This window comes from Heptranchias perlo, chromosome 8, assembly GCF_035084215.1.
Source record: "Heptranchias perlo isolate sHepPer1 chromosome 8, sHepPer1.hap1, whole genome shotgun sequence".
In the NCBI taxonomy this organism is placed as follows: domain Eukaryota; kingdom Metazoa; phylum Chordata; class Chondrichthyes; order Hexanchiformes; family Hexanchidae; genus Heptranchias; species Heptranchias perlo.
Window position 1 is genome coordinate 91181075 of NC_090332.1, and position 24406 is coordinate 91205480.

At 41.2% G+C, this 24406-nt stretch overlaps 1 protein-coding gene across 1 annotated transcript in view; it reads right to left on the reverse strand.

Annotated features, from left to right (window-relative positions):
* zgc:66455 (uncharacterized protein LOC393502 homolog) overlaps window positions 1-24406 on the reverse strand; it is a 52182-nt gene that overhangs the window by 14993 nt on the left and 12783 nt on the right. Inside the window, exons 3-7 of the mRNA XM_067988421.1 lie at window positions 17899-17949; window positions 15061-15161; window positions 14926-14990; window positions 13360-13520; window positions 13005-13157 (exon numbers count right to left, since the gene is read on the reverse strand). Coding sequence (XP_067844522.1) covers window positions 13005-13157; window positions 13360-13520; window positions 14926-14990; window positions 15061-15161; window positions 17899-17949 — 531 coding nt within the window. The remainder of the gene's footprint in view (window positions 1-13004; window positions 13158-13359; window positions 13521-14925; window positions 14991-15060; window positions 15162-17898; window positions 17950-24406) is intronic.

A 24406-nucleotide genomic window follows, 5' to 3' on the forward strand; every position in this document is an offset into this window, starting at 1 on the left:
TAGAGGTAACAAAAACACTGATGAGGGTTTCAGCAGATGAGCTGAGGCAGAGATGGGCCAGGTCCCTTTCACTTTTTATAGAGTACACAAGTTTCCTAAGGTACCTCTGCACTTGTGCCAACAAACAACCCAGAACCTCCCCAGCACCGAACACTTACTTCAGCAAATGGCAACAGTTAGAAATTCAGGTCTGTGGTAGATACCTTCTTGGGTTGAATGGCATTAATCACTTGCCTTAGTGTCTGAATGTCTTTCTTCTATGGGAGTTGACACTCTGCCTATATCTACATGTATGACGATGTGGAGATGCCGGTGATGGACTGGGGTTGACAAATGTAAACAATCTTACAACACCAAGTTATAGTCCAACTGTTTTATTTGAAAATCACAAGCTGACGAAGGAGGAAGCCTCTGAAAGCTTGTGATTTTCAAATAAAATTGTTGGACTATAACTTGGTGTTGTAAGATTGTTTACATACATGTATGACAGTGAGACTCAAGGGATGCAACAGATATTTGTGTCTTTCACCTATGCACTTCTTCAATTTCTCCAAAGACTGACCAAAACTTGGACAGACACTATTCAATGTGAAAAAGTACTTTATTTCACATCAGGTGAATTCAATCAGAACAATCTGATTGAAATAAGTAAAACATTCTTATAATATGCCAAGATTGGTAAGAAATAGAAGAGCCTGCCCCATGATTCAATAAGATCATGGCTGATCTTTGACCTCAACTCCACTTTCCCGCCTGATCTCCAAAACCTCGATTCCCCTGGAGTTCAAAAATCTATTGATCTCAGTCTTGAATATACTCAATGACTCAGCATCCACAGCATTATACACATAATGAACACATTACACTACCCCCACATCAGTGGATCATCTTACTTCAAACCGAATGACTCCTCTGTATTCTAGCCCACAGCTCAAGACAGAGTCTCCTCTTCTAGCAGGTCCCTGTCTATTCTCGATCCTGCCCCTTCACAGAAAGGGATCAAAAAAGTTTTTTTTTGAAAAATACCAATGTGAGGTGTTATTTCAATATTCACACATGCCAACAAATTGATGACAAGATATTCCAAATTTCCTCAGGACAAAAACACACTTTTACAACTGTGTCCAGGAGCCTTTTAAAAACTTAAACACACATTTGCTTTAAAAACACATTAAAAAGTAATTCATTTTCAAATCCTCACAGTTGAAAATGGTCAAAATATCCTAAGCTTGGACAAACAGTTAACTACATTTTAACTTTTGTGCTCAAGAAACCAACTACCAGGTGATGAGCCTATGAGAGAGTCCATGTGTGAGAAGCAGTGGATGAATCTTCACCACTTAAGTGAAGATTTCTTAGATTGACCCAAGACACTGCAGTGAATCGGTTTATGACCAAGGTACAAGTTACAGATGGTGAATAAATGCTTTATCTATGCAGCCTGTGAATCAGTGTTGTAGTGGCTGTATGAAGTGTAAATGTTAGGGACCCACTAGAGTTGTTCTGCATCAAAACAAGAGATTGAATGTTTATAAAAATTATTACTAACAAGTATACTTTGAGGATTTGTATCATTCTACCAGCTTTTCTAATCACCTTCACTGTTCACCCAAATGCAGCTCAAAAAGATTTGCCCAACCAAGAAACTGTATTTTCATATCTGTACTTTGAGAGTTGGATATACAACAGAGCTCAGGTGGACAAGAGTCAGAGACAATCTCCTCAGCACTGAAATCTCCCAGTTCTATTCATTCCTCTGAAATGATTCAGTTGCCAGCCATCTTTCACAGAGGAGTTGGTTATCAGCAAAAGGACCCTAGTACAACTGGTAATTTCCTTGTTGTAAAAGACTGATGAACAGAACGGAGTCAAGCACACAATCATCAGTTTGTGCTCCCATGATATTTGACAGGATAAAGAATACTTTGGAAGGAAATGCACTTTAATCCAACTTGTGGGTGGGCTGTCAAATCTTTTGGTTCTTTGGTTCTAGACTTTTTGATTTGAGACAAATCATTTTAGTGATTTTAAACATTTCAATTCGGAATTCTTTCACCTCCATCTTTGCCTCTAAAACACACCTGACCTACTGATAAATGAGTGGAGACAATGAAAGCAGCTGATGTGATCAAACAAGCCAAGAAAAACAATTATTTCTTAGTTTTTAAAATCATCACTTTGCCTTGGTGTTTACCAGGGAGACATTAGAGGAGATCAAAGATATAAAAAAAACATTGACGATAGAGAGGGGTGAGGGGGAAGATAATTGATAAACTAATCAAACTTAGAGAGAGGATAAAAACCCCTAAATCCCTGGTCTGGATGGATTGCATCCGCACATATTAAAAGAAAAGAAGTTAGGGAGGAGATAGCAGAGGCTCTATTACATATATAGAAAAAGGAAGAAAGTGTCAAAATACAGGAAGACATTAATAAACTTGCAGGATAGGTGTGTAATTGTCAAATGAATTTCAATATAGATCAGTGTGAGGTGGTGTATTTTGGTAGGAAGAATAAGGAGGCCACACACTGCTTGGATAATAAGAGTCTAAATGGGGGAGAGGAGCAGAGGGATCTGGGGGAACAGATACAAAAATCACAAAGTAGCGCCGCAGGTTAATAAGGCCACCAAAAAAAAGCAAACCAAGCACTGGGGTTCATTTCTAGAGGGATAGAATTGAAAAGCAGAGAAGTTATGTTAAACTTGTATAGAGCCTTGATTAGACCTCACTTCGAATACTGTGCACAGTTCTGGTCGCCATATTCTAGAAAGGATGTAGAGGCATTGGAGAGGGTGAAAAAAAGATTCACAAGGATGATACCAGAACTGAGGGGATATCCTCATCAGGAAAGGCTGAGACTCTTCTCCAGAAAAAAGACTGAGGGGTGACCTGATTGAGGTCTTTAAGATAATAAAAGGATTTGATAGGGTAGACAGAGAAGATATCGTCACTTGTGGGGGCATCCAAAATTAGGGAGATCACAACTATAAGATAGTCACTAATAAATCCAATAGGGAATTCAGGAGAAACTTCTTTACCCAAAGAGTGGTAAGAATGTGGAACTCGCTACCACAAGGAGTAGTTGAGACGAAGAGCATAGATGCATTTAAGGGGAAGCTAGATAAACACAAGGGAGAAAGGAATAAAAGGATATGTTGATAGGGTTAGATGAAGAGGGGTGGGAGGGGACTCGTGCCGAGCATAAATACCGGCACGGACCAGTTGGGCCAAATGGCCCGTTTGCACTGTTGAGATGATGTAAATATTGGGAGTGAAATTACAACTACGAGGGACAAGATTGAGACACTCAACCTTTGCCGTGCATACTTCAGAAATATGAGGCCAAATACATAAAAAAATTCAAAACACTGACGAACAAAAAGCCCAAACCCCTCTCCCAATGGCCCACAAAAGACCTTCAGACAGAAAAATGCAACACCCCACTGCACAAAAAAATTCAAGCTACTCCTATCTGCCTACTGTCCAAACTACCAACCACCATCAGTCTTAGTCCCTCCCCATCCCTCTTCTTACTCCCTCCCCATCCCACCCATCCTTCTATCCCCCAAAGCTTGGCACAAACTCAGCTCACCTGCCTAGGCTGGAGGTTTTATTGATTTCTTCCCAATTGTCCAAAGCCACCAGATAGTAACCATTTCTACTCCACCCAACCTGGGAAATTCAACAGTCTGCAGCTGAGTGAACTGCCTCACCAGCCTGCGCTTCTCATATTAAACGTACAAAGCTTATTTCAGCTATAGGACCACTCAGCTCCAGACCTCATTACAGCCTTGGTCCAAACATGGACAAAAGAGCCGAATTCCAGAGGTGAGGTGAGAGTGACTGCCCTTGACATCAAGGTGGCATTTGACAGAGTGTGGCACCAAGAAGCCCTAGTAAAACTGGGGTCAGTGGGATCGGGGAGAACTCTCCAGTGGCTAGAGTCATACCTGGCAGAAAGGAAGATGGCAGTGGTTGTTGGCAGCCAATCATCTCAGCCCCAGGACATTGCTGCAGGAGTTCCTCAGGGCAGTGTCCTAGGCCCAAATATCTTCAGCTGCTTCATCAATGACCTTCCCTCCATCATAAGGTCAGAAATGGGGATGTTCACTGATGATTGCAGTGTTCAGTTCCACACTCAACCCCTCAGATAAGGAAGCAGTCCATGCCCACATGCAGCAGGTCCAGGACAACATCCAGGCTTGGGCTGATAAGTGACATTCACGCCAGACAAGTGCCAGGCAATGACCATCTCCAACAAGAGGACCTAACTAGGTCAGAGGCTGGGTATTGTGTGGCAAGTTGCTCACCTCCTGACTCCCCAAAGCCTTTCCACCATCTACAAGGCACAAGTCAGGAGTGTGATGGAATACTCTCCACTTGCCTGGATAGATGCAGCTTCAACAACTCAAGAAGCTTGATATCATAGAGGATACTGGCCTGAACATTCACTCCCTTCACCACCGGCGCACAGTGGCTGCAGTGTGTGCCATCCACAGGATGCACTGCAGCAACTCGCCAAGGCTTCTTCGACAGCACCTCCCAAACCCGTGACCTCTACCACCTAGAAGGACAAGGGCAGCAGACACATGGGAACACCACCACCTGCACGTTCCCCTCCAAGTCGCACACCTTCCTGACTTGGAAATATATCGCCGTTCCTTCATCGTCACTGGGTCAAAATCCTAGAACTCCCTACTGCACAGCACTGTGGGAGAACCGTCACCACACGGACTGCAGCGGTTCAAGGTGGCGGCTCATCACCACCTTCTCAAAAGGCAACTAGGGTTGGGCAATAAATGCCAGTCTTGCCAGTGATGCCCACATCCAAAGAATCAATTTTAAAAAGTTGGACTTCATTCCCAGTCAATCCAATGACTGAGCATCCACAGCCCTCTGGGGTAGAGAATTCCAAATATTCACTGCCCTCCAAGTGAAGAAATTCATCCTCATCTCAGTCTCAAGATAAGGGGTTGGAAACTTAAGACCATGTCCCCTAGTTCTAGTCTCTCCAGCCAGGGGAAACAGCCTTTCAGCATCTACCCTGTCAAGCCCCCTCAAAATCATACATGTTTCAATGAGATCACCTCTCATTCTTCGAAACTCCAGAGTATCGGCCCATTCTACTCAATCTCTCCTCATAGGACAACCCTCTCACCCCAGGAATTAATCTAGTGAACCTTCGTTGCACCACCTCTAAGGCAAGTATATCCTTCCTTAGGTAAGGAGACCAAAACTGTACACAGTACTCCAGGTGAGGTCTCACCAAAGCCCTGTACAATTGTAGCAAGACTTCTTTACTCTTGTACTCCAACCCCCTTGCAATAAAGGCCAACGTACTATTTGCCTTCCTAATTGCTTACTGTACCTGCATGCTAACTTTTTGCGTTTCTTGTACAAGGACACCCAAATCTCTCAACACCAACATTTAATAGTTTCTCACCATTTTAAAAAATATTCTGTTTTTCCCATTCTTCCTACCAAAGTGAGTAACTTCACATTTCTCCACATTATACTTCATCTGCCACCTTCTTGCCCACTCAATTAACCTGTCTATATCCCTTTGTAGACTGTGTCCTCCTCACAGCTTACTTTCCCACCAAGCTTTGTATCATCAGCAAACTTGGATACATTACACTCGGTCCCTTCATCTAAGTCATTAATATATTACCCCAATCTCATGAGCCCCAATCTTGTGTGACAACCTCTTGTGTGGCACCTTATCAAATGCCTTTTGAAAATCCAAATATACTACAATCACTGGTTCCCCTTTATCTACCCTGCTAGTTATATCCTCAAAAAAAACTCCAGTAGATTTGTCAAACAATTTCCCTTTCATAAAACCATGTTGACTCAGAAAATCACAATATGATCAGGTAAAGTGCCCTGTTACTACATCCTTAATAATGGATTCTAGCATTTTTCCCCAATGGCTGACATCAAGCTAACTGGTCTGCAGTTTTTTTCTCTTTCTTGAATAGTGGGGTTACATTTGCTACCTTCCAATCCACAGGGACTGTTCTAGAATCTAGGGAATGCTCGAAGATCACAACCAATGCATCTACTATCTCTGCAACCGCCTCTTAAATCTCTAGGATGTAGGCCATCAGGTCTGGGGATTTGTCAGCTTTTATAGAATCATAGAAGTAGAATCATAGAAGTTACAACATGGAAACAGGCCCTTCGGCCCAACATGTCCATGTCGCCCAGTTTATACCACTAAGCTAGTCCCAATTGCCTGCACTTGGCCCATATCCCTCGATACCCATCTTCCCCATGTAACTGTCCAAATGCTTTTTAAAAGACAAAATTGTACCCGCCTCTACTACTGCCTCTGGCAGCTCGTTCCAGACACTCACCACCCTTTGAGTGAAAAAATTGCCCCTCTGGATCCTTTTGTATCTCTCCCCTCTCACCTTAAATCTGTGCCCCCTCGTTATAGACTCCCCTACCTTTGGGAAAAGATTTTGACTATCGACCTTATCTATGCCCCTCATTATTTTATAGACTTCTATAAGATCACCCCTTAACCTCCTACTCTCCAGGGAATAAAGTCCCAGTCTGTCTAACCTCTCCCTGTAAGTCAAACCATCAAGTCCCGGTAGCATCCTAGTAAATCTTTTCTGCACTCTTTCTAGTTTAATAATATCCTTTCTATAATAGGGTGACCAGAACTGTACACAGTACTCCAAGTGTGGCCTCACCAATGCCCTGTACAACTTCAACAAGACATCCCAACTCCTGCATTCAATGTTCTGACCAATGAAACCAAGCATGCTGAATGCCTTCTTCACCACCCTATCCACCTGTGACTCCACTTTCAAGGAGCTATGAATCTGTACTCCTAGATCTCTTTGTTCTATAACTCTCCCCAACGCCCTACCATTAACGGAGTAGGTCCTGGCCCGATTCGATCTACCAAAATGCATCACCTCACATTTATCTAAATTAAACTCCATCTGCCATTCATCGGCCCACTGGCCCAATTTATCAAGATCCCGTTGCAATCCTAGATAACCTTCTTCACTGTCCACAATGCCACCAATCTTGGTGTCATCTGCAAACTTACTAACCATGCCTCCTAAATTCTCATCCAAATCATTAATATAAATAACAAATAACAGCGGACCCAGCACCGATCCCTGAGGCACACCGCTGGACACAGGCATCCAGTTTGAAAAACAACCCTCGACAACCACCCTCTGTCTTCTGTCGTCAAGCCAATTTTGTATCCAATTGGCTACCTCACCTTGGATCCCATGAGATTTAACCTTATGTAACAACCTACCATGCGGTACCTTGTCAAATGCTTTGCTGAAGTCCATGTAGACCACGTCTACTGCACAGCCCTCATCTATCTTCTTGGTTACCCCTTCAAAAAACTCAATCAAATTCGTGAGACATGATTTTCCTCTCACAAAACCATGCTGACTGTTCCTAATTAGTCCCTGCCTCTCCAAATGCCTGTAGATCCTGTCCCTCAGAATACCCTCTAACAACTTACCCACTACAGATGTCAGGCTCACTGGTCTGTAGTTCCCAGGCTTTTCCCTGCCGCCCTTCTTAAACAAAGGCACAACATTTGCTACCCTCCAATCTTCAGGCACCTCACCTGTAGCGGTGGATGATTCAAATATCTCTGCTAGGGGACCCGCAATTTCCTCCCTAACCTCCCATAACGTCCTGGGATACATTTCATCAGGTCCCGGAGATTTATCTACCTTGATGCGCGTTAAGACTTCCAGCACCTCCCTCTCTGTAATATGTACACTCCTCAAGACATCACTATTTATTTCCCCAAGTTCCCTAACATCCATGCCTTTCTCAACCGTAAATACCGATGTGAAATATTCATTTAGGATCTCACCCATCTCTTGTGGTTCCGCACTTAGATGACCTTGTTGATCCTTAAGAGGCCCTACTCTCTCCCTAGTTACCCTTTTGCCCTTTAGTTCCATTAATTTTTCTAAAACTCTCTCTACTAATCTTAATTACTTCAAATTCCTCCCACTCATTAGACCCTTGGTTCCTCACTATTTCTGGTATTTGTGTCTTCTACTGTGAAGACAGATACAAAATATTTGCTTAATGCCTCTGCTATTTCCTTATTCCCCATTATAGTTTCTCATGTTCCAGCCTCCAAGGGACCCATGTTTACTTTTGCTATGCTCTTCCTTTTTATATACTTTTAGAAGCTTTTACAATCTGGTTTTATATTTTTTGCTAGTTTAATCTCATTCAATTTTCTCCCTCTATCAATTTCTTGGTTATCCTTTGCTGATTTCTAAACCCTCAGGCTTGCTCCTCTTTTTGGCAGTGTTAAGGCTCTTTTAATCTAATACGATCCTTAACTTCTCTAGTTAACCACAGTTGGATCACTTTTCCTGGGGAGTTTTATTCCTCAAGGGAATGTATATTTGTTGGGAATTATGAATTATTTCTTTAAATGTTCACCATTGCTTTTCTACCATCATATCCTTTAATCTAATTTCTCAATCTACCTCAGCCAACTCACCCCTCATATCTACATCATTGGACTTGTTTAAATTTAAGACCCTAGTTTCAGACTTAATTACATCACTCAAACTCTATGAAATTTTATCATATGATCATTCACCCCCAGAAAATCCTTTAAGTGAAGGGAAAGATGGCAGGTGATTTGCCCACATCAAGGCCCCCACAAACAGCAGTGAGTTAAGAGACCAGATAATCTATTTTTCTGTTATTGGTTGAGGTATAACTATTGACCAGGACACCAGGGAGAACTCCCCTGCTCTTTGAATAGTGCCTTGGGCTCTTGTGTTTGAGGGCAGACGGGGCCTCAGTTCATAATTGTAAGTCAGTGTCTGCTCCCTCAGACAATGTGCAAACTGGTGGTATCAAAGACTGTTCATTATTTGATGCAGATTCCACTGAATCGAGGTTCTGTTTGGAAACTGGACTCCAACTCACAATTCACTCAAGTTTCTGTTCCCCCAGAATTTTATTTACAATGTTTTTCAAAAAACTTCTAAAAATTCCATATTTTTAATAAAATCCAAATACATAATACCTAATATCCTGTGATATATAATCAGTTTTGAAAAAAAGTGAATGACTGCCAGGATTGCAGGGGTGATTGTAGAGTCTGCACCAAAGTTTAACATTTTATGTGGAATATTTTAACATGCTGTTTAAAAAGGCAAGGCTTTCTTTCAACAGAAGTTTAGATCCCATGCCTTTTTCATTATAGTAAAAAAGGTTATTCTTCTGAATACACTAATGGTCTACATATATATTTTGAGAGCTAAAAGAGCTGGATTTAGAAGTTCTTGATGTAAAAGGAATATTTTCTTACCACAGGCAAGGTGTAAATGCTTTAATTTACAAAACCAGAGTGTTCTAGGGCAGATTTAGATTTTAAAAAAAACATACAAGTATTTTAAAGGAGCCAGCATTTATTTTCACTTCCAAATATGGCATTTTAAATGGACATTTGGATGAGTTAATACAAGTGTGCTGTTTAAACTCAATCCAGGACAACGTATTCACAGTCATAATCTCAAAACAGATAATACTATAATATTAACTCTTGGATAATGACACAGTTCCATGCTATATAAACAACAAAAACAACAGACAATAACGTTCTCCATTTAGGGGCCTGTATCCTGGTAAACTGAAGCAGCCAATGATAGTGGATCCTTGAGCCCATAAATAGCTTTGCAAGTTTAAAGCCTCAATTATCCAATCACATGAATCAGAAGATTTAGGTTTACAGATTCCCATTCGAACACTGTCACTTTAAATTTCCTGCCCTTGAAAGTAATTTAATATTCAAATCTACATAGCAATTGATGCATAATCCACTGAAAATTAAGTATTAAATTTCAACAGCAATTATTTTCTGCTTATCCTTAAGAAATATTTGCATTTTAATAGCCAGTGAAAACAAATATTTGACTGAATGGCATTCCAAATTGACCAGCAGTGCAGAAATATTTATATATATATTTTAGAAACAGTGGAAAATACATATTCTTCCTCCTATTGTACATTCTGTTCTTCACCTGGTACAGTTACATCTTGACCAGCTCAGATGATGTAAAGTCATCCAAAGACTGGAGATCAGCAACAAAACTGGATTGGGGAAATGAGAATTTATCCCCAAATCATTCCAAGCTTTGATCCTATTCATAGGGTTTAATCAGATTAGGTTTGAAAAAAGGAAACAAAAAAAATTGATAAGAAGATACAAAACAGTCATTAAAGAATGGTTTTTTTTAGGGAAAGTTAGAACCTAGGCTATCAAAGCTGCAGCCACATCTACTCAAACTTAACATTTGGATTATGCAGATTGCTACCCTACAACAATGATAGATGATTTGAAGAAATACTAATTGTATATACTAGTGTCATACACTAGAATTTTCAGCAGTGTTCAGTGTTACAAATGTTCATTAGACACTGTACTCAAAAGTTAGAAAAAAAGTAAATCAAAATATTAGCAAGCCAATTACTTTCCAATCCTATCACACTCTTACAAACATGGTGTCTCATCAGACAATCGTTTTTGTACTTTGCTAAACTCTGTACAATTCAGCTGTTGTCCAACCATATCTTCAAGTGGCTCAAATTTTGTGAAGAACACAGAGTTATTTTTGGTTTCACAAGATGTAAAGACCAATGATCTTCCCCTTCTCAATTCTTCTTGAAGAAATGAAGGTTGAGGTCTTGGAAATGAACCATCTGAACTCTGGTTACAAGCATCAAAGACCCTTTTATTTAGTCTTTTACTCACCACAAAAAGGAGCGTTAAGATTACTGCCAGGATCAAAACTACACAAAGGATAATACCAGCTAGGATTTCCTGTAAACCAAGTGAAGACCCAAAGCCAGATTCTGCAAGAAGAAAATACCTACATGACAACTGGGGACACTTGGCTTCTAGATAATGGCTTTGCACATGAACAGCATATATTAAAACCAAGTGCAATATTACTTCCACTACCTGCCCTTTTCAATAAGGTGAACAATTGTTGGTGTAAGAGGTTTTTTTTCTTATTGCCTGTATTGAGTGTGATTTGCCAGTTGTGATTTGCCACTATGGAGGCTGAGAAAGCTCCATGGCAACAGTGTCATTTTGCTAAAATTGAGACACTGTGAGTGACCATAGATGGGTGGGAGGATATGGTGGACTGAAGAATGGACTACAGGATTCAAAAAAAGGGAAAATGCTGCAGATTCAGAACAGGGTGTCAAGAATTACACACAGTTCAAATAAAAGACAAATTTTAGCCAATTTCTTTTCCATTAACAAACCTTATAATCCTGTGTCCTTATCCGTCATTCTTTGCTACTTATTTTCAAAAACCTCCAAAAGGGATTGCATCAAAGACTAGGGAATTTAAGTTAAAGGATACATGGTTTCTCAATTAAGTGACAGCACCAGATGTACCCTTGTACAAAAGAAAAATTAGGTTCTGCAGACAAGCAGAGGCAGAGATCTAATTTCTAAAAGGCCAATTAGAAGTTGGAAAGGCAGCGATTTCTCAGGATTATGATAAAGGCAGATTTATAAGATTCATTAAATTGGGCCAGTGGGCCAATGAATGGCAGATGGAGTTTAATTTAGATAAATGTGAGGTGATGCATTTTGGTAGATCGAATCGGGCCAGGACCTACTCAGTTAATGGTAGGGCGTTGGGGAGAGTTATAGAACAAAGAGATCCAGGAGTACAGGTTCATAGCTCCTTGAAAGTGGAGTCACAGGTGGATAGGGTGGTGAAGAAGGCATTCGGCATGCTTGGTTTCATTGGTCAGAACATTGAATACAGGAGTTGGGATGTCTTGAAGTTGTACAAGACATCAGTAAGGCCACACTTGGAGTACTGTGTACAGTTCTGGTCACCCTATTATAGAAAGGATATTATTAAACTAGAAAGAGTGCAGAAAAGATTTACTAGGATGCTACCGGGACTTGATGGTTTGACTGAGAGGGAGAGGTTGGATAGACTGAGACTTTTTTCCCCTGGAGAGTAGGAGGTTTAGGGGTGATCTTATAGAAGTCTATAAAATAATGAGGGGCATAGATAAGGTAGATAGCCAAAATCTTTTCCCAAAGGTAGGGGAGTCTATAACAAGGGGGCATAGACTTAAGGAGAGAGGGGAGATACACAAAAGGGTCCAGAGGGGCAATTTTTTCACTCAAAGGGTGGTGAGTGTCTGGAACGAGCTGCCAGAGGCAGTAGTAGAGGCGGGTACAATTTTGTCTTTTAAAAAGCATTTGGACAGTTACATGGGTAAGATGGGTATAGAGGGATATGGGCCAAGTGCAGGCAATTGGGACTAGCTTAATGGTATAAACTGGGCGACATGGACATGTTGGGCCGAAGGGCCTGTTTCCATGTTGTAAACTTCTATGATTCTATTAATTCATGGCAGGTCAGGAAGTGTCCGGTTGCAATGAAGCCTTTTTTTTAAAAAAAAGAATGGATGTCATTTTCTCTATTTCCTATTTGAAGGCTCTCAATACAATGGATCTTGTAACAGGGCTCAGTGCTCTCAATACAATGGATCTTGTAACAGGGCTCAGTGCTCTCAATACAATGGATCTTGTAACAGGGCTCAGTGCTCTCAATACAATGGATCTTGTAACAGGGTTCAGTGCTCTCAATACTTGGACATTCACCCTTTAAACAGAGCCTTAAACTGTTTACATTGTAAACATATTGAGAGGTCATTGTGGAAATAATTGAGAAAATATTAATGCCTTTAAAACTAAGCTAGAATGGGAACTTTGAACAGAGTCCTGTTAGTCAGTGTCTGTTCCATAGGAGATTCTTACAACAGGTTTTGCTAGGAATGTGCTCAGATAACATGTACATTAGTGGGGAAACATGGACACTTAACAGTTACAGTTTTCACTTCCTAAAGCCAAAATTCATACAATTTATTGACGTATTTTGCTAGACCGGTAGGACCTATTTTGATTCTTGCACATGTTCATCAATTCATAAATACCTGATTTCACATTCTGGACACAGTTGATGCCAGAACCAGTTGGAGAATGATCCTCAAATCCCTTCATACATTGACAAGAATAGGAACCAAAGGCATTAAAACAGTTGGCCTCAGGATCACACATCGATGGCCCAGATGAGCATTCATCCACATCTGTAGAATTTAAAAAATATATCAAACAGTCAACAATCTTTTTTCTATCTTTTAAATATAATCAAAGCAATTAAGGATTCATTTTCTGTAAAACATTGCTGACCCCCATTAAATAGTTTCTTTTCCGAGTTGCAGACTATAATTATATTCTGTAAAGCTACATATTAAAGCATTTTGAATTTTCTTCAATCACTTGACTTACCTTCAACTGATATTGAAAACAACACAGCTTTTCCATGTCTTAGATTGGCCACAGACACATTCAACAGTTGGTTGATCCAACTCTGGACAGGGATGTAGATGTCCTCTCCACTGGGATTGAAATACAGCCAATAGATGAAGAGTAGGCTTGGGGCACTGAGCCTGTGAGGTTGAAGGACAAAAGCAGTTGTAGAATTACAGTATATCAGCATCTCTTTATAATGGAATAAATTTACAAGAGGTACATTTTCTGGATTAGTCCAGTGCAGTGAAACAGCCCTGACTAAAGCCATAAACAACATTCATGACAGTGTTGCGTTATCCCTCCCCAGCCTGCAACATGGTCAATCCCATCACCCTTCCTTCCATTTAGCGGGAATGCCTTTACTGGATTCTATTGTTAACTATCCAACATCTCTAGCAATGGCTTCTGATCCCACCCTCTCACCCCTAAAGTGCCCCATCCTTGGCTGCCTCCCCTACATACTATCCCTTCACAACATTGTCCAGAGACATGGGGTCAGCTCCCACAGGCTTGTGTGGAGTATAAACGCCAGCATAGACCAGTGGGTACAAATGGCCTGTTTGCGTGATAGATGTGACGTAACTCAACGTAGCCTTGCCACTGACACCATCTCCACCTCTGACTACAGTCTCAGTCTGAGCTAGACTGATTGCAAACTTGACGTCTATTTGACCAAGCCCAAATTACAACTCCTTGGCCTCATTATAAAGGCCACCTACTTCCATCTCCGTAATATCACCTTCCTCCGCCCATCTGCCATTAAAACCCTCATTTATGCCTTGGTCACCTCCAGACTCAATTACTCTTTGCCAACCTTCCACCTCCACCCACCATAAATTCCAGTTCATCCAAACCTCTGCTGCCCCTATCCTATCCCACACCAAGTCCTGCCAGCCCATCAGTCCTGTCCTTGCATTGTTCCCAGTCCCCGAACATCTCACATAAGTTTCATCCTTGTGTTTAACTCTTTCCCCCCCCCCCCCCCCTATCTTCTCCAGCTCTACAATTCTCTCCCTCACCAATTTCTCCATTCCTCCACCTCCAGGCTAGTGGTCGTCTCCCCCACCCCCTCCTTTCATCCTACCATTGGCAGCCATGCCTTCAGGTGCTTAGGCCCAATGAAATCATCTCCCTAAACCCTGCCACTTTTCCACCTCCCAAGACCCATCTCTGAGCTTTTGGTCATTCCTCCTAACCTACTTTGGCTCAGCCTCCATTTTCCTTACATTGTTGGATTTTTTCCCCCATCTTAAAAGGCATTGTATAAATGCAAATAGTCCTGTCACCTGGCACTATTCATTCCAAGGCTCAGAGTGTAACTAGGCTATTTCAAGAACCTGTTGTATTCATTTGGGATAAAGCAATGACCGGCCCTGCTCATGACTAAATGAGAAGATATACTCAAGGGTTCAAACTCCCATGACTAGTGCTTTCTGATTAATGTAAGCGACCTTTTAGAGAGTGCACACACACACAACCATTTTGATTCCACTCTTCCCAAAAAACTTTGCACAATAGTATAGAAACCATTTGGTTTTTTACCTCTTAATATCTCGAAGGAGCAATTTCTTAAGTGAAGGAGTGAATGATGAAAGCTTTTCTGTAACCTGGAAAAGAGAGACAGTTTGTTTAGAAACACTACTTCTCAGCACAAGGAATATACAATCAATAACTCACCAGATTTTTGATCGATCTTGCAACTCTTCTCTCTATCCCCACAAATTTCTTGAAATTGCCACCTACAAACTTCACACCAATGGATACTTCAAACAAGTAATCTGTGGAAATGTAAAACATTTAGAAATTTGGTATTTACAAAAAATGGGAGGAACAATATTGGGAATAGAACCAGAACATTACAGGAAACCATTCAGCACATAATGCCAGTGCTAACGCTCTGGAACAGCTAGCTACTTCACCATTCCTTTGCCCATATACTTAATATTTTTCTTTTTCAAAAATTTTTATCCATCTCTTGAGATTATGGATTCTGCTTTTACTGTTTTTGGCAGGTCAGAAAGGTAAAAGCCCATGGGATACAGGGAAATGTGGCGAATTGGATCCAAAATTGGCTCAGTAACAGGAAACAAAGGGTAAAAGTCAATGGATGTCTTTGCGAATGGAAATCCATTTCCAGTGATGTGCCACAGGGCTCAGTGTTGGGTCCCTTGCTGTTTGTGGTCTATATTAATGATTTGGACTCGAATGTAGGGGGCATGATTGCAAATTTGCAGACGACACAAAAATTGGCCGTGTAGTTGATAGTGAAGAGGATAGCTGTAGACTCCAAGAAAATATCAATGGGTTGGTGAAGTGGGCGGAAAAGTGGCAAATGGAGTTCAACCCGGAGAAGTGTGAGGTAATGCACTTAGGGAGGGCAAACAGTAAAAGGGAATACACAGTAAACGAGAATATACTGAGAGGGGTAGAGGAAGTGAGAGACCTTGGAGTGCATATGTACAGGTCCCTGAAGGTGGCAGTACAGGTAGATAAGGTTGTGAAGAAGGCAAACGGAATGCTCTCTGTTATTAGCAGAGGTATAGAATACAAAAGCAGGGATGTAATGATGGAACTGTATAAAACGCTGGTAAGGCCACAGCTGGAGTATTGTGCGCAGTTCTGGTCACCACATTACAGGAAGGACGTAATTGCTCTGGAGGGAGTGCAGAGAAGATTTACAAGAATGTTGCCAGGGCTTGAAAATTGCAGCTACGAGGAGAGATTGGATAGGCTGGGGTTGTTTTCCTTGGAGCAGAGGAGGCTGAGGGGAGACTTGATTGAGGTGTACAAAATTATGAGGTGCCCAGATAGAGTAGACAGGAAGTACCTGTTTCCCCTAGCGGAGAGTTCAAGAACTGGAGGACATAGATTTAAGCTGATTGGCGGAAGGATTAGAGGGGACATGAGGAAAAACTTTTTTTTTAAACCCAGAGGGTGGTGGGTATATGGAATTTGCTACCTGAATTGGTGATAGAGGCAGGGACCCTCAACTCTTTCAAAAAGTATCTGGACCTGCACCTAAAGTGCTGTAAGCTGCAGGGCTACGGACCGGGTGCTGGAAGGTGGGATTAGAATGGGCACCTGGTTGTTCTCAGAGCCAGCATGGACACGATGGGCCGAATGGCCCCCTTCTGTGCTGTATCTTTTCTATGGTTCTATGGACAGTCCCCAACAACACACTGCATTAAAAAAACTCCTAACCTCAGTTATTTTCGTGAATCTTAAATTTACGTCCCCGGTTACTGACCAGTGGAAATACTTTATTGAAACGGCTCAGGATTGGAGTGTACACTATTAGACATACTCATAACTTTTTTTTGTTGTAATGGAGAGTCCCAGATTCACCAGCCTCCTTTCACAACTAAAGCCCATATCTTATGGAATCTCATCCTTCCTGAAATATTTGTGGGTGAAATTGTTCTTTACTGTGGTACAAAGCAAGTGCTCGTCAATTAGCATCACAACACCCTGTTTCCTTTTCAATTGGGAAATGAAGAATCAGGCAGGCTCTGGAACAAAACAGCCCAAAACCAATTTCACCCCCATTGTGTCCATTTTTAGGCACCTATTTCAAATGTGTCCTAACCAACAATTCGTATAGATTTAGCACGACCTCTTTGCTTTTGTACTCTATACCCTGATTAAAAATATGATCTGGGATCCTCTATCTTAAACAAAAAATCAGTTTGTCCTCACACTTAAAGATTTGTATATCTGAACCCCGCAAGTCTCATTGTGCCATCCCTAGTTGTCCTGAAAAGATCGTGGGAGCTCCCCTCAGATGGTATTACACAAACTAGGGTCGTATTCCTTGGAATTTAGAAGATTGAGGGCTGATTTGATCAAAGTTTAAGATATTAAGGGGAACAGATAGGGTAGATAGAAATGATTTCCGCTAATTGGGGAGTCTAGGACTAGGGGACACAGCCTAAAAATTAGAGCCAGGACTTTCAGGAGTGAAGTTAGGAAACACTTCTACATGGAAAGAGTGGTAGAAGTTTGGAACTCTCTTCTGCAAACGGCAGTTGATGCTAGCTCAATTGTTAATTTTAAATCAGAGATTGATTGATTTTTGTTAACTAAAAGGTACTGAGGGATATGGGGCTACGGCAGGAAAATGGAGTTAGGTCATAGATCAGCCATGATCTCATTGAATGGCGGAACAGGCTCAAGGGGCTAAATGACCTACTCCTGTTCCTATGTATTAAGAGTTAAACACATTGTGGGACTGGAGTCACATGTAGTCCCAACCAGGAAAGGACATCAGGAAACCAGTTGGGTTCTCATGATAATCCAGAAGCTTTTATGATCATTTTTCCAGTATTAGCCCACAGATTACTACATTTATTGAATTCAATTTCACAATCTGTCATTGGACTCATGACCTCTGCTATTTTCTAGGTTGGCATTTATACTCTATAAATATATTAATACGGCAACTATAGACATTTTATCAGTAATTGCGAGACCACATCCTTAGTTACACTTAAACTACATGAAGGTTCAAAGCTTTACCTCCTGGATTTGTTTTCTGTGGATCAGACATTTCATGAACGAACTCTGTATCTGCAAGAGATAAAAATAGCTATCATGTGATGGATTTAAGTCACAATTCCATGGAATGACCATACACCATCAAGTAACAGTGATTTTACACAGCTGCACTGTTTTGGGCATCAAAGTTAGATCCCTCAGCTGAAGAGTATTGTACTGCAGCCAGCTTTGCTCAGACAGGATTTCAATGCACAGGCTCAATGATATTAACATTTTTACAGACAATTTAAGTTGACTGCTAAGGCTTTCCAGACAACACATCAAGGGATACACTACACAAATATACCCAACATTTATTTGCTTAGTACAATATAAAAAAAAGTGTATCAAAACTGGTCTTTGCATCACCAGAAGATTGGAAACAAACAGGTCTGGCGATCTTCCCTCTCAAAGAAAAGGAAACCCTTTAAAGCCCTGAGGAATGATGACCTACTCCAGGGCCAAATTCAGAATCACAGCACAATAATTTATAAATGTATCACAATCAATCGCCTTTGTCTTTTCTAAATGCAGTGGCAATGGGGGGGGAAAAAAAAACACAAATTTATACTTAGTTTCTTTTCAAGGAAATTTTTAAAAATGATAGTGTCCAGAGAACTGTTATAAATGGACAGAACCATAAACTTCCATCTTTCAGCAGCAGCTTAATCTTTATTTGTAAGAAAGACCAGGTCAGCATTTAAGTCTTTGGTCTTTTTAAAGCATGAGCCACAAGATGTTTGAGCCAATGGCATTCCTTCACAGCTACTCAACTCAAGTGATGTGACAGAAAAACAAGCTCAAAGATCATTGGTTGAAGGAGTACATCAAACAAGGAATATTTTGCTTTGAAGTCTTCATAAACTGGAGGGAGTTGGATTGCAACTATTTGAAATCTGTAATTTTAGGATTAGTGTAAGATCCATCACTGTAAGCAAAGCTGAAAATTAACATGAATAAACTTACTAAATGTGAAGGGATCCTTCCACATAATGCACTGGGAAAAGACGATGGCCATTTAGTGGCAATTTCCTGATTCCCTACACTGATTGAGACTTTGCCCCTACACCGATTGAGACTTTGCCCCTACACCGATTGAGACTTTGCCCCTACACCGATTGTACCTGCAATAAGAGGAATCGCTACACTAATACTTGATTGCTTTAGCTTTTTGTGTGTCAGCCTCAAGTGTCACAGGTCACTACACCCAAATCCATACTTGTGATCCAGTTGGTATTTGGGTTCATGAAACCACTCACATCAAGTGATGGCCACAGTATACAAAAAAAATACAAACTCTAACCACTGTTGACTATCAATAAATCAGGAGGTTATGGGATTAAGCACACACAATCTAGACACGTATCAGTATTGAGTGTCCAACATCTGATGAGATGTGAAACTGAGGTCCAGTCGGCCTGTTCAGGTGAGCACAGTGCTATTTGAATAGGAGCAGGCCCAGCATTCCTCACTCAACCAACACACAGATTAGCTGCTTATTCAGTTCTCTTGTTTTAGGACCTTGCTCTCTACAAAAAGCAATCACTGCAATTCATTGGTTATGAAGCACTTTAGAAATGTTCTGAGGAGGTCATAAGGCACCTATGTAAAAATACAGGTTCATTCTTATATGGGTACCATGTTTTAAAATAAATATTTACTTAAAATATTTCATACCTTGTGATATTGGGTCCCCCACAAAGAAAAATTCAATCACTAACAAAAAGACAACTCTGCATTCACTTCAGGATAACAGACACTGCTGCACCTTGGACAACAGGAACTAAATGAAAGTTAAACTAAGTTATTCTAACGTTATATGGATCACTGGAAAACCCACAGTTGGATTATGGTTTACAATTTCAAACACCTTCCTCGGCAAATGGCACTGGAAAAGGTTCAGAGAAGAGTGGCAGGAATTCTGGGTCCCTGAACGAATAGACACCACATTAAGTGCGTCTGTTGCACACGGTGGGTGTGTTTGGGTGGGGAGCAAGAAAGAGACATTCGTGGATGGATGGTTGTGCTTGAACTGCTCTCTGAGCCAACTTAACTTTCCCTGGAGGAGAGATTACCGGTGGAGAAGGAACATTACATTGGACCATGTGCTGAACTCAAGGATACTGGTTAAAAATTCACATTTCCAGGAACTCCCTATCCAAACACCCCCACAGTATGTGAAAGGTCACAAAGAAAAGCACTTACTGCAGGGTTCATTAATCCCCCCCGCCCACCCCCCCGGAAAGGAAAGGATTGGCCATGATGGGGTAATATACACAGACCAAGTTTCTTTGTCCTGGGTCAGTGGAAGGCAGTCCATCGGGGTTGAATGGTGGAGATTAATATTCTGGAATTTTGTTTGAAAAGATGATCAGTAATTTACACAGAACCTTCCAGAAATAAACATCTCTGGGAAAAGGGTGGGGGGGGGGGGGGGGGCAAAAAAACAAAGCGAGAGCTAATAAATAAGTGAAGGTGGTCACCGCCTGCTGCAGAGAGTGTGAATTGTGGAGAAGGGGACCGAGCCGAGCTGTGTCCTCACCATGTGATTCCATTACCTGCTAACACTCTGATCAAACAGGAAACCCTCCCTTTCACACAATGTCCTTTCCTTTAAATAGTTCCTGCAGCAGGGATTGAGATTATGACAAAGTGAATAATTTCATGGAGGAAATTGTGTGAAAAAGATGGTGGAAAACGGCCGTTGGCGTTTTGAAAAGGTGACGAATTGCTCAGCGCTCTCTCTCTCTCTATCTATCATCCACAGGATTATTTCTAGACATTGAAACTCTGCAGGTAAACCCTCTCCCCACACACTGTTTTTATCTTGGACTCTTGACCCCGAGATGGATTTGGCATTGGACCAGGTGGCAGTTGACTGGATCCAATGTTGAGTTTGGAGACATTTTGCAGTCATCAGTTTCCGTGTTTACAACTGCTGTTGAATCAGAAACATTCACCTCACTTGGCCAATCACTGGCCCGAGTCACCGACTGATGCACTTTAACTCCAGAGTTCAGTTCCAGATACAAACTGCTTGTAGTGGGGAACTGGAGAGAGTTTCAGTGATCAGGATGACCATTCTTCACCCATTTGCTAAGTTACAGACTGTACAGAATCTCCAGGTTCCCTTTCCTTACCCGGGACCGCGTCCAGTGAAGTCCTGGTGCCTTCAGAGCCCTCTGGAAATAGAGAATTTACTGTAAGCTTAATTTCAGAGACAGAGGACCAAGTAATACTGACCAGAGTCAGAACGGGATTAGGAGGTCATTTGTAGGAGCCTTGGATCCAATGAACAGTCTGTCCATTCAGACATCTCTTGCTTCATCTCTGGAAGAGTTTTTTTGAACCAATGTCGCTGAATTTTGAAGTTTGGTTTTTATTTCCATGTGTTGCACAAGCAGAGGTAAAAACACCCAAAACTCTAACTGGACAGTAGATGCTGATGGGATGGAGATTCGGGGAACAATCCACCTCAGACCTACACATTATATTCCTCAGATCCTGTCATATCTTTACTCAAAATATCCACGTTTTTGGATTTCTGGTCCTAGCCACTGAAAAAAGTTGTCCCTTTGAGTAGCTATACTTGTTCTGGAACAATCCTGATAAATTCAGGAGGAAAATACTGGGGCCCAACAGGTAATCAGGTAAAAGGCAATTCACAGGAACTATAGGAGGTCGAACACATCACAAGTCTCAGGCTTTTTAGTAAAAGGTCCAGTTATTCTCCTGGACGGACTTCATATGTGCATCTCCTGCATTCAGATTCTGTAATCAGTCTTCCAGAGAACTCTGAAATATTAAGAACTGGATGTTACAGCAAAAGAATCAAATTCATTGAATCAGTAAGTTGCACAGGTCCTTGGCTTCAATACATTGTGGAAACTGTCTGCCCCTTGATGTTATATTTCCATATTTCTACCTGCACCGTGTACAGGGGGATCGAGGAGCTCTGTCACAGGAACAATCTTTTATACCAGCACTTTGTTCTTTGGAAGACATTTGCTGTGTTTTGTAATCGTTAGATGTGGCAGCAGGGAAGGATTGAGTCGGTAGAGTTTCTGGACTTACACCAGTCCTGTGTCTGCATCGAGCTGGAAAGGCACATTTCGGGAGTGTAAGTTTCACTTAAACCCACAATAGGTGGCATTTGTTCTAAAGCAGTGCCCCAGAGATTAAGTTCTTTTACTTGGTACAATGGAATATACAGAGTGCACATCTGTACTGAACAAGTTGGAGAAAGGAAGTTACTTCCTATTATTGAAGTGCCTTCTTTGCTGGTTCCTGATCTTGCTGACAGTTGGTTAATGTCTGATAATCACCGAACAACTGGGCCCTGTAACCCTGTAACGTTGTTCGGGGAGTTTCAAGTTGTTGACTCTTCAGTTGAACTTTTGTCAACTTCAGTAATTTTAAGATCAAAGTCATGAAGTTCTTTAAACGATAGGCACAGGATCCAGGGAAGTTTCATCTTCATACATGTAATACTTGATTCGAAAATGGAGATTAGAGTTTTTAGGATTAGTCTTAGAAAGAAAAAAAAAGTTTCAAAGCATGGGAAGTTTTACTGAAACAGGCTTGTATCACTGACTAAAGATAATTTCATCCTGATTCTGGTCAGTTCTCGTGATGAAAACCCATTTATTTTCACTTCAATATGTTTCCATTTACTTGCTGCGATGGTTCAGTTGCACCAGATGTTCTCTGGGTAAGTGCTGGGGTAAGCTGGAGAGGCAAACACCCCAGAATCTGCCCGCATCATGTGACAGCTCTTCAAAGCTTAGAACATCCAGGATGAAGGGTGCTACAATTCCAGAACACCAATTACAAAGCATTTGTAAAACATTTTTAAACTTTGCACCACTAATCTACTTTATGGGTTAAATGAACTCTAGTAACACAGGACCAAGTTGCACAAGGTTTTCATGATTTTCCACATGGATTTAAGAGTAAAGAAACTCTTTATGGCAACCCAAGCATCTTCCTCCAGCCAGTAGTTGATACATTTGGGGAAGAACGAGGGAGAAGCATGGAAGAAAAAATTGGGATGAAAAATATAATGTACAACCTACATCATTACAAATTATTTCTGCACCACAACAAGGCAAGTACAACATCTGTAAAGAACTCATCCCAATTGGTATTTTCTTTAGCAGCACAAGTCCCTGGAGGAACGAATAGTAAAACTGCAACAAGCCAAAGTTTGAAGCTAGTTCAGGTGTTCTCTGAACTGGTTTAAGTTAATCTACAAGAGCTGATGGGAACAGTTATTTATTTTCTAAATAAACCCCCTTCCCCCTCCCCCCCAACACTACAACCCACCCCCCCAGCAGCTCATCAAGGAATCACACAGGGAATTAAGGGATACGGGGATTGGGCTGGAAAGTGGAGTTGAGGTCAAAGATCAGCCATGATCTGATTGAATGGCGGAGCAGGCTCGAGGGGCCGAATGGCCTACTCCTAGCTCTTATGATCACTCCACAAATGACCCAGTCAGACCAGGAAGGCTAAACCACACATGATTTCTTCCCCTCAATCTTTTCGTTGCAAGTTAACATTGAAAGTATCAGCTGATCCCTTTTGTGTCACTTCCCTCCCCCACCCAATGTACCTGGTAATCTGAGCCCCAAGGGAACGAGATCCACTTGTGCACTCACCAATAGGAAAAAAAACATTACAGCTAAACCATTCAGAAGACAACTTTTCAATGTTAAAATGGTTGCTCTTCAGCCTCAATCTGAAATGTTCCTAAACAGCAAGTAATTTTAGCAGCAACAAAATACCCTCAAAAAGCTTCCATTTAAAAATTAAACCTAAGACATTGCCCAGGTATAGAAAGTCTCAGGCCACAAAATCTGGTTAAGCTCACTGCAGTGGATGTACGTATTTCATAACCTGCAAAAGTTGAGCTTCTAAATGCACAAAGTGTTGAACAAATTGGTTTACTGTACTGAAAAGACCTGACATCAATACATTACACCAAGATCAACACTGTGCTATCAATAATATCGAATAAATTCCTCCAGTGGCCAACTAAAATCTTTGGGTAGATCACAGGAATTAATAGTTTTTCCAGTAGTACTTGATTTCTAGTAAAAGGTCATTTGTATTTAATTGGGTTAATTGTGGGGAGAAAGGAAGAGAAAATACACAAAGTAATTGTGGCTTTCTAAAAGATGCAGCTTAATCCTTCCAGATCACCACAAATGCTGGGGTGAAGCATCTCTGCTTCCAGGATCACAAAGCACGTCATAGCCAATTAAATACTTGAAGTGTTATCATGTGATGTGGGAAACACAGCAGCCAATTTGTACACAGCAAGCTCCCACAGACAGCAATGAGACAAATGACCAGATAATTTGTTTGTCGTGATGTTAGTTGAGGGATAAATATTGGCCAGGACACTGGGGAGAATTCCCCTGCTTGGGATCTTCTATGCCCACCTGAGCAGGAAAACAGGACCTCTGTTTAACGTCGTCTCATCAGA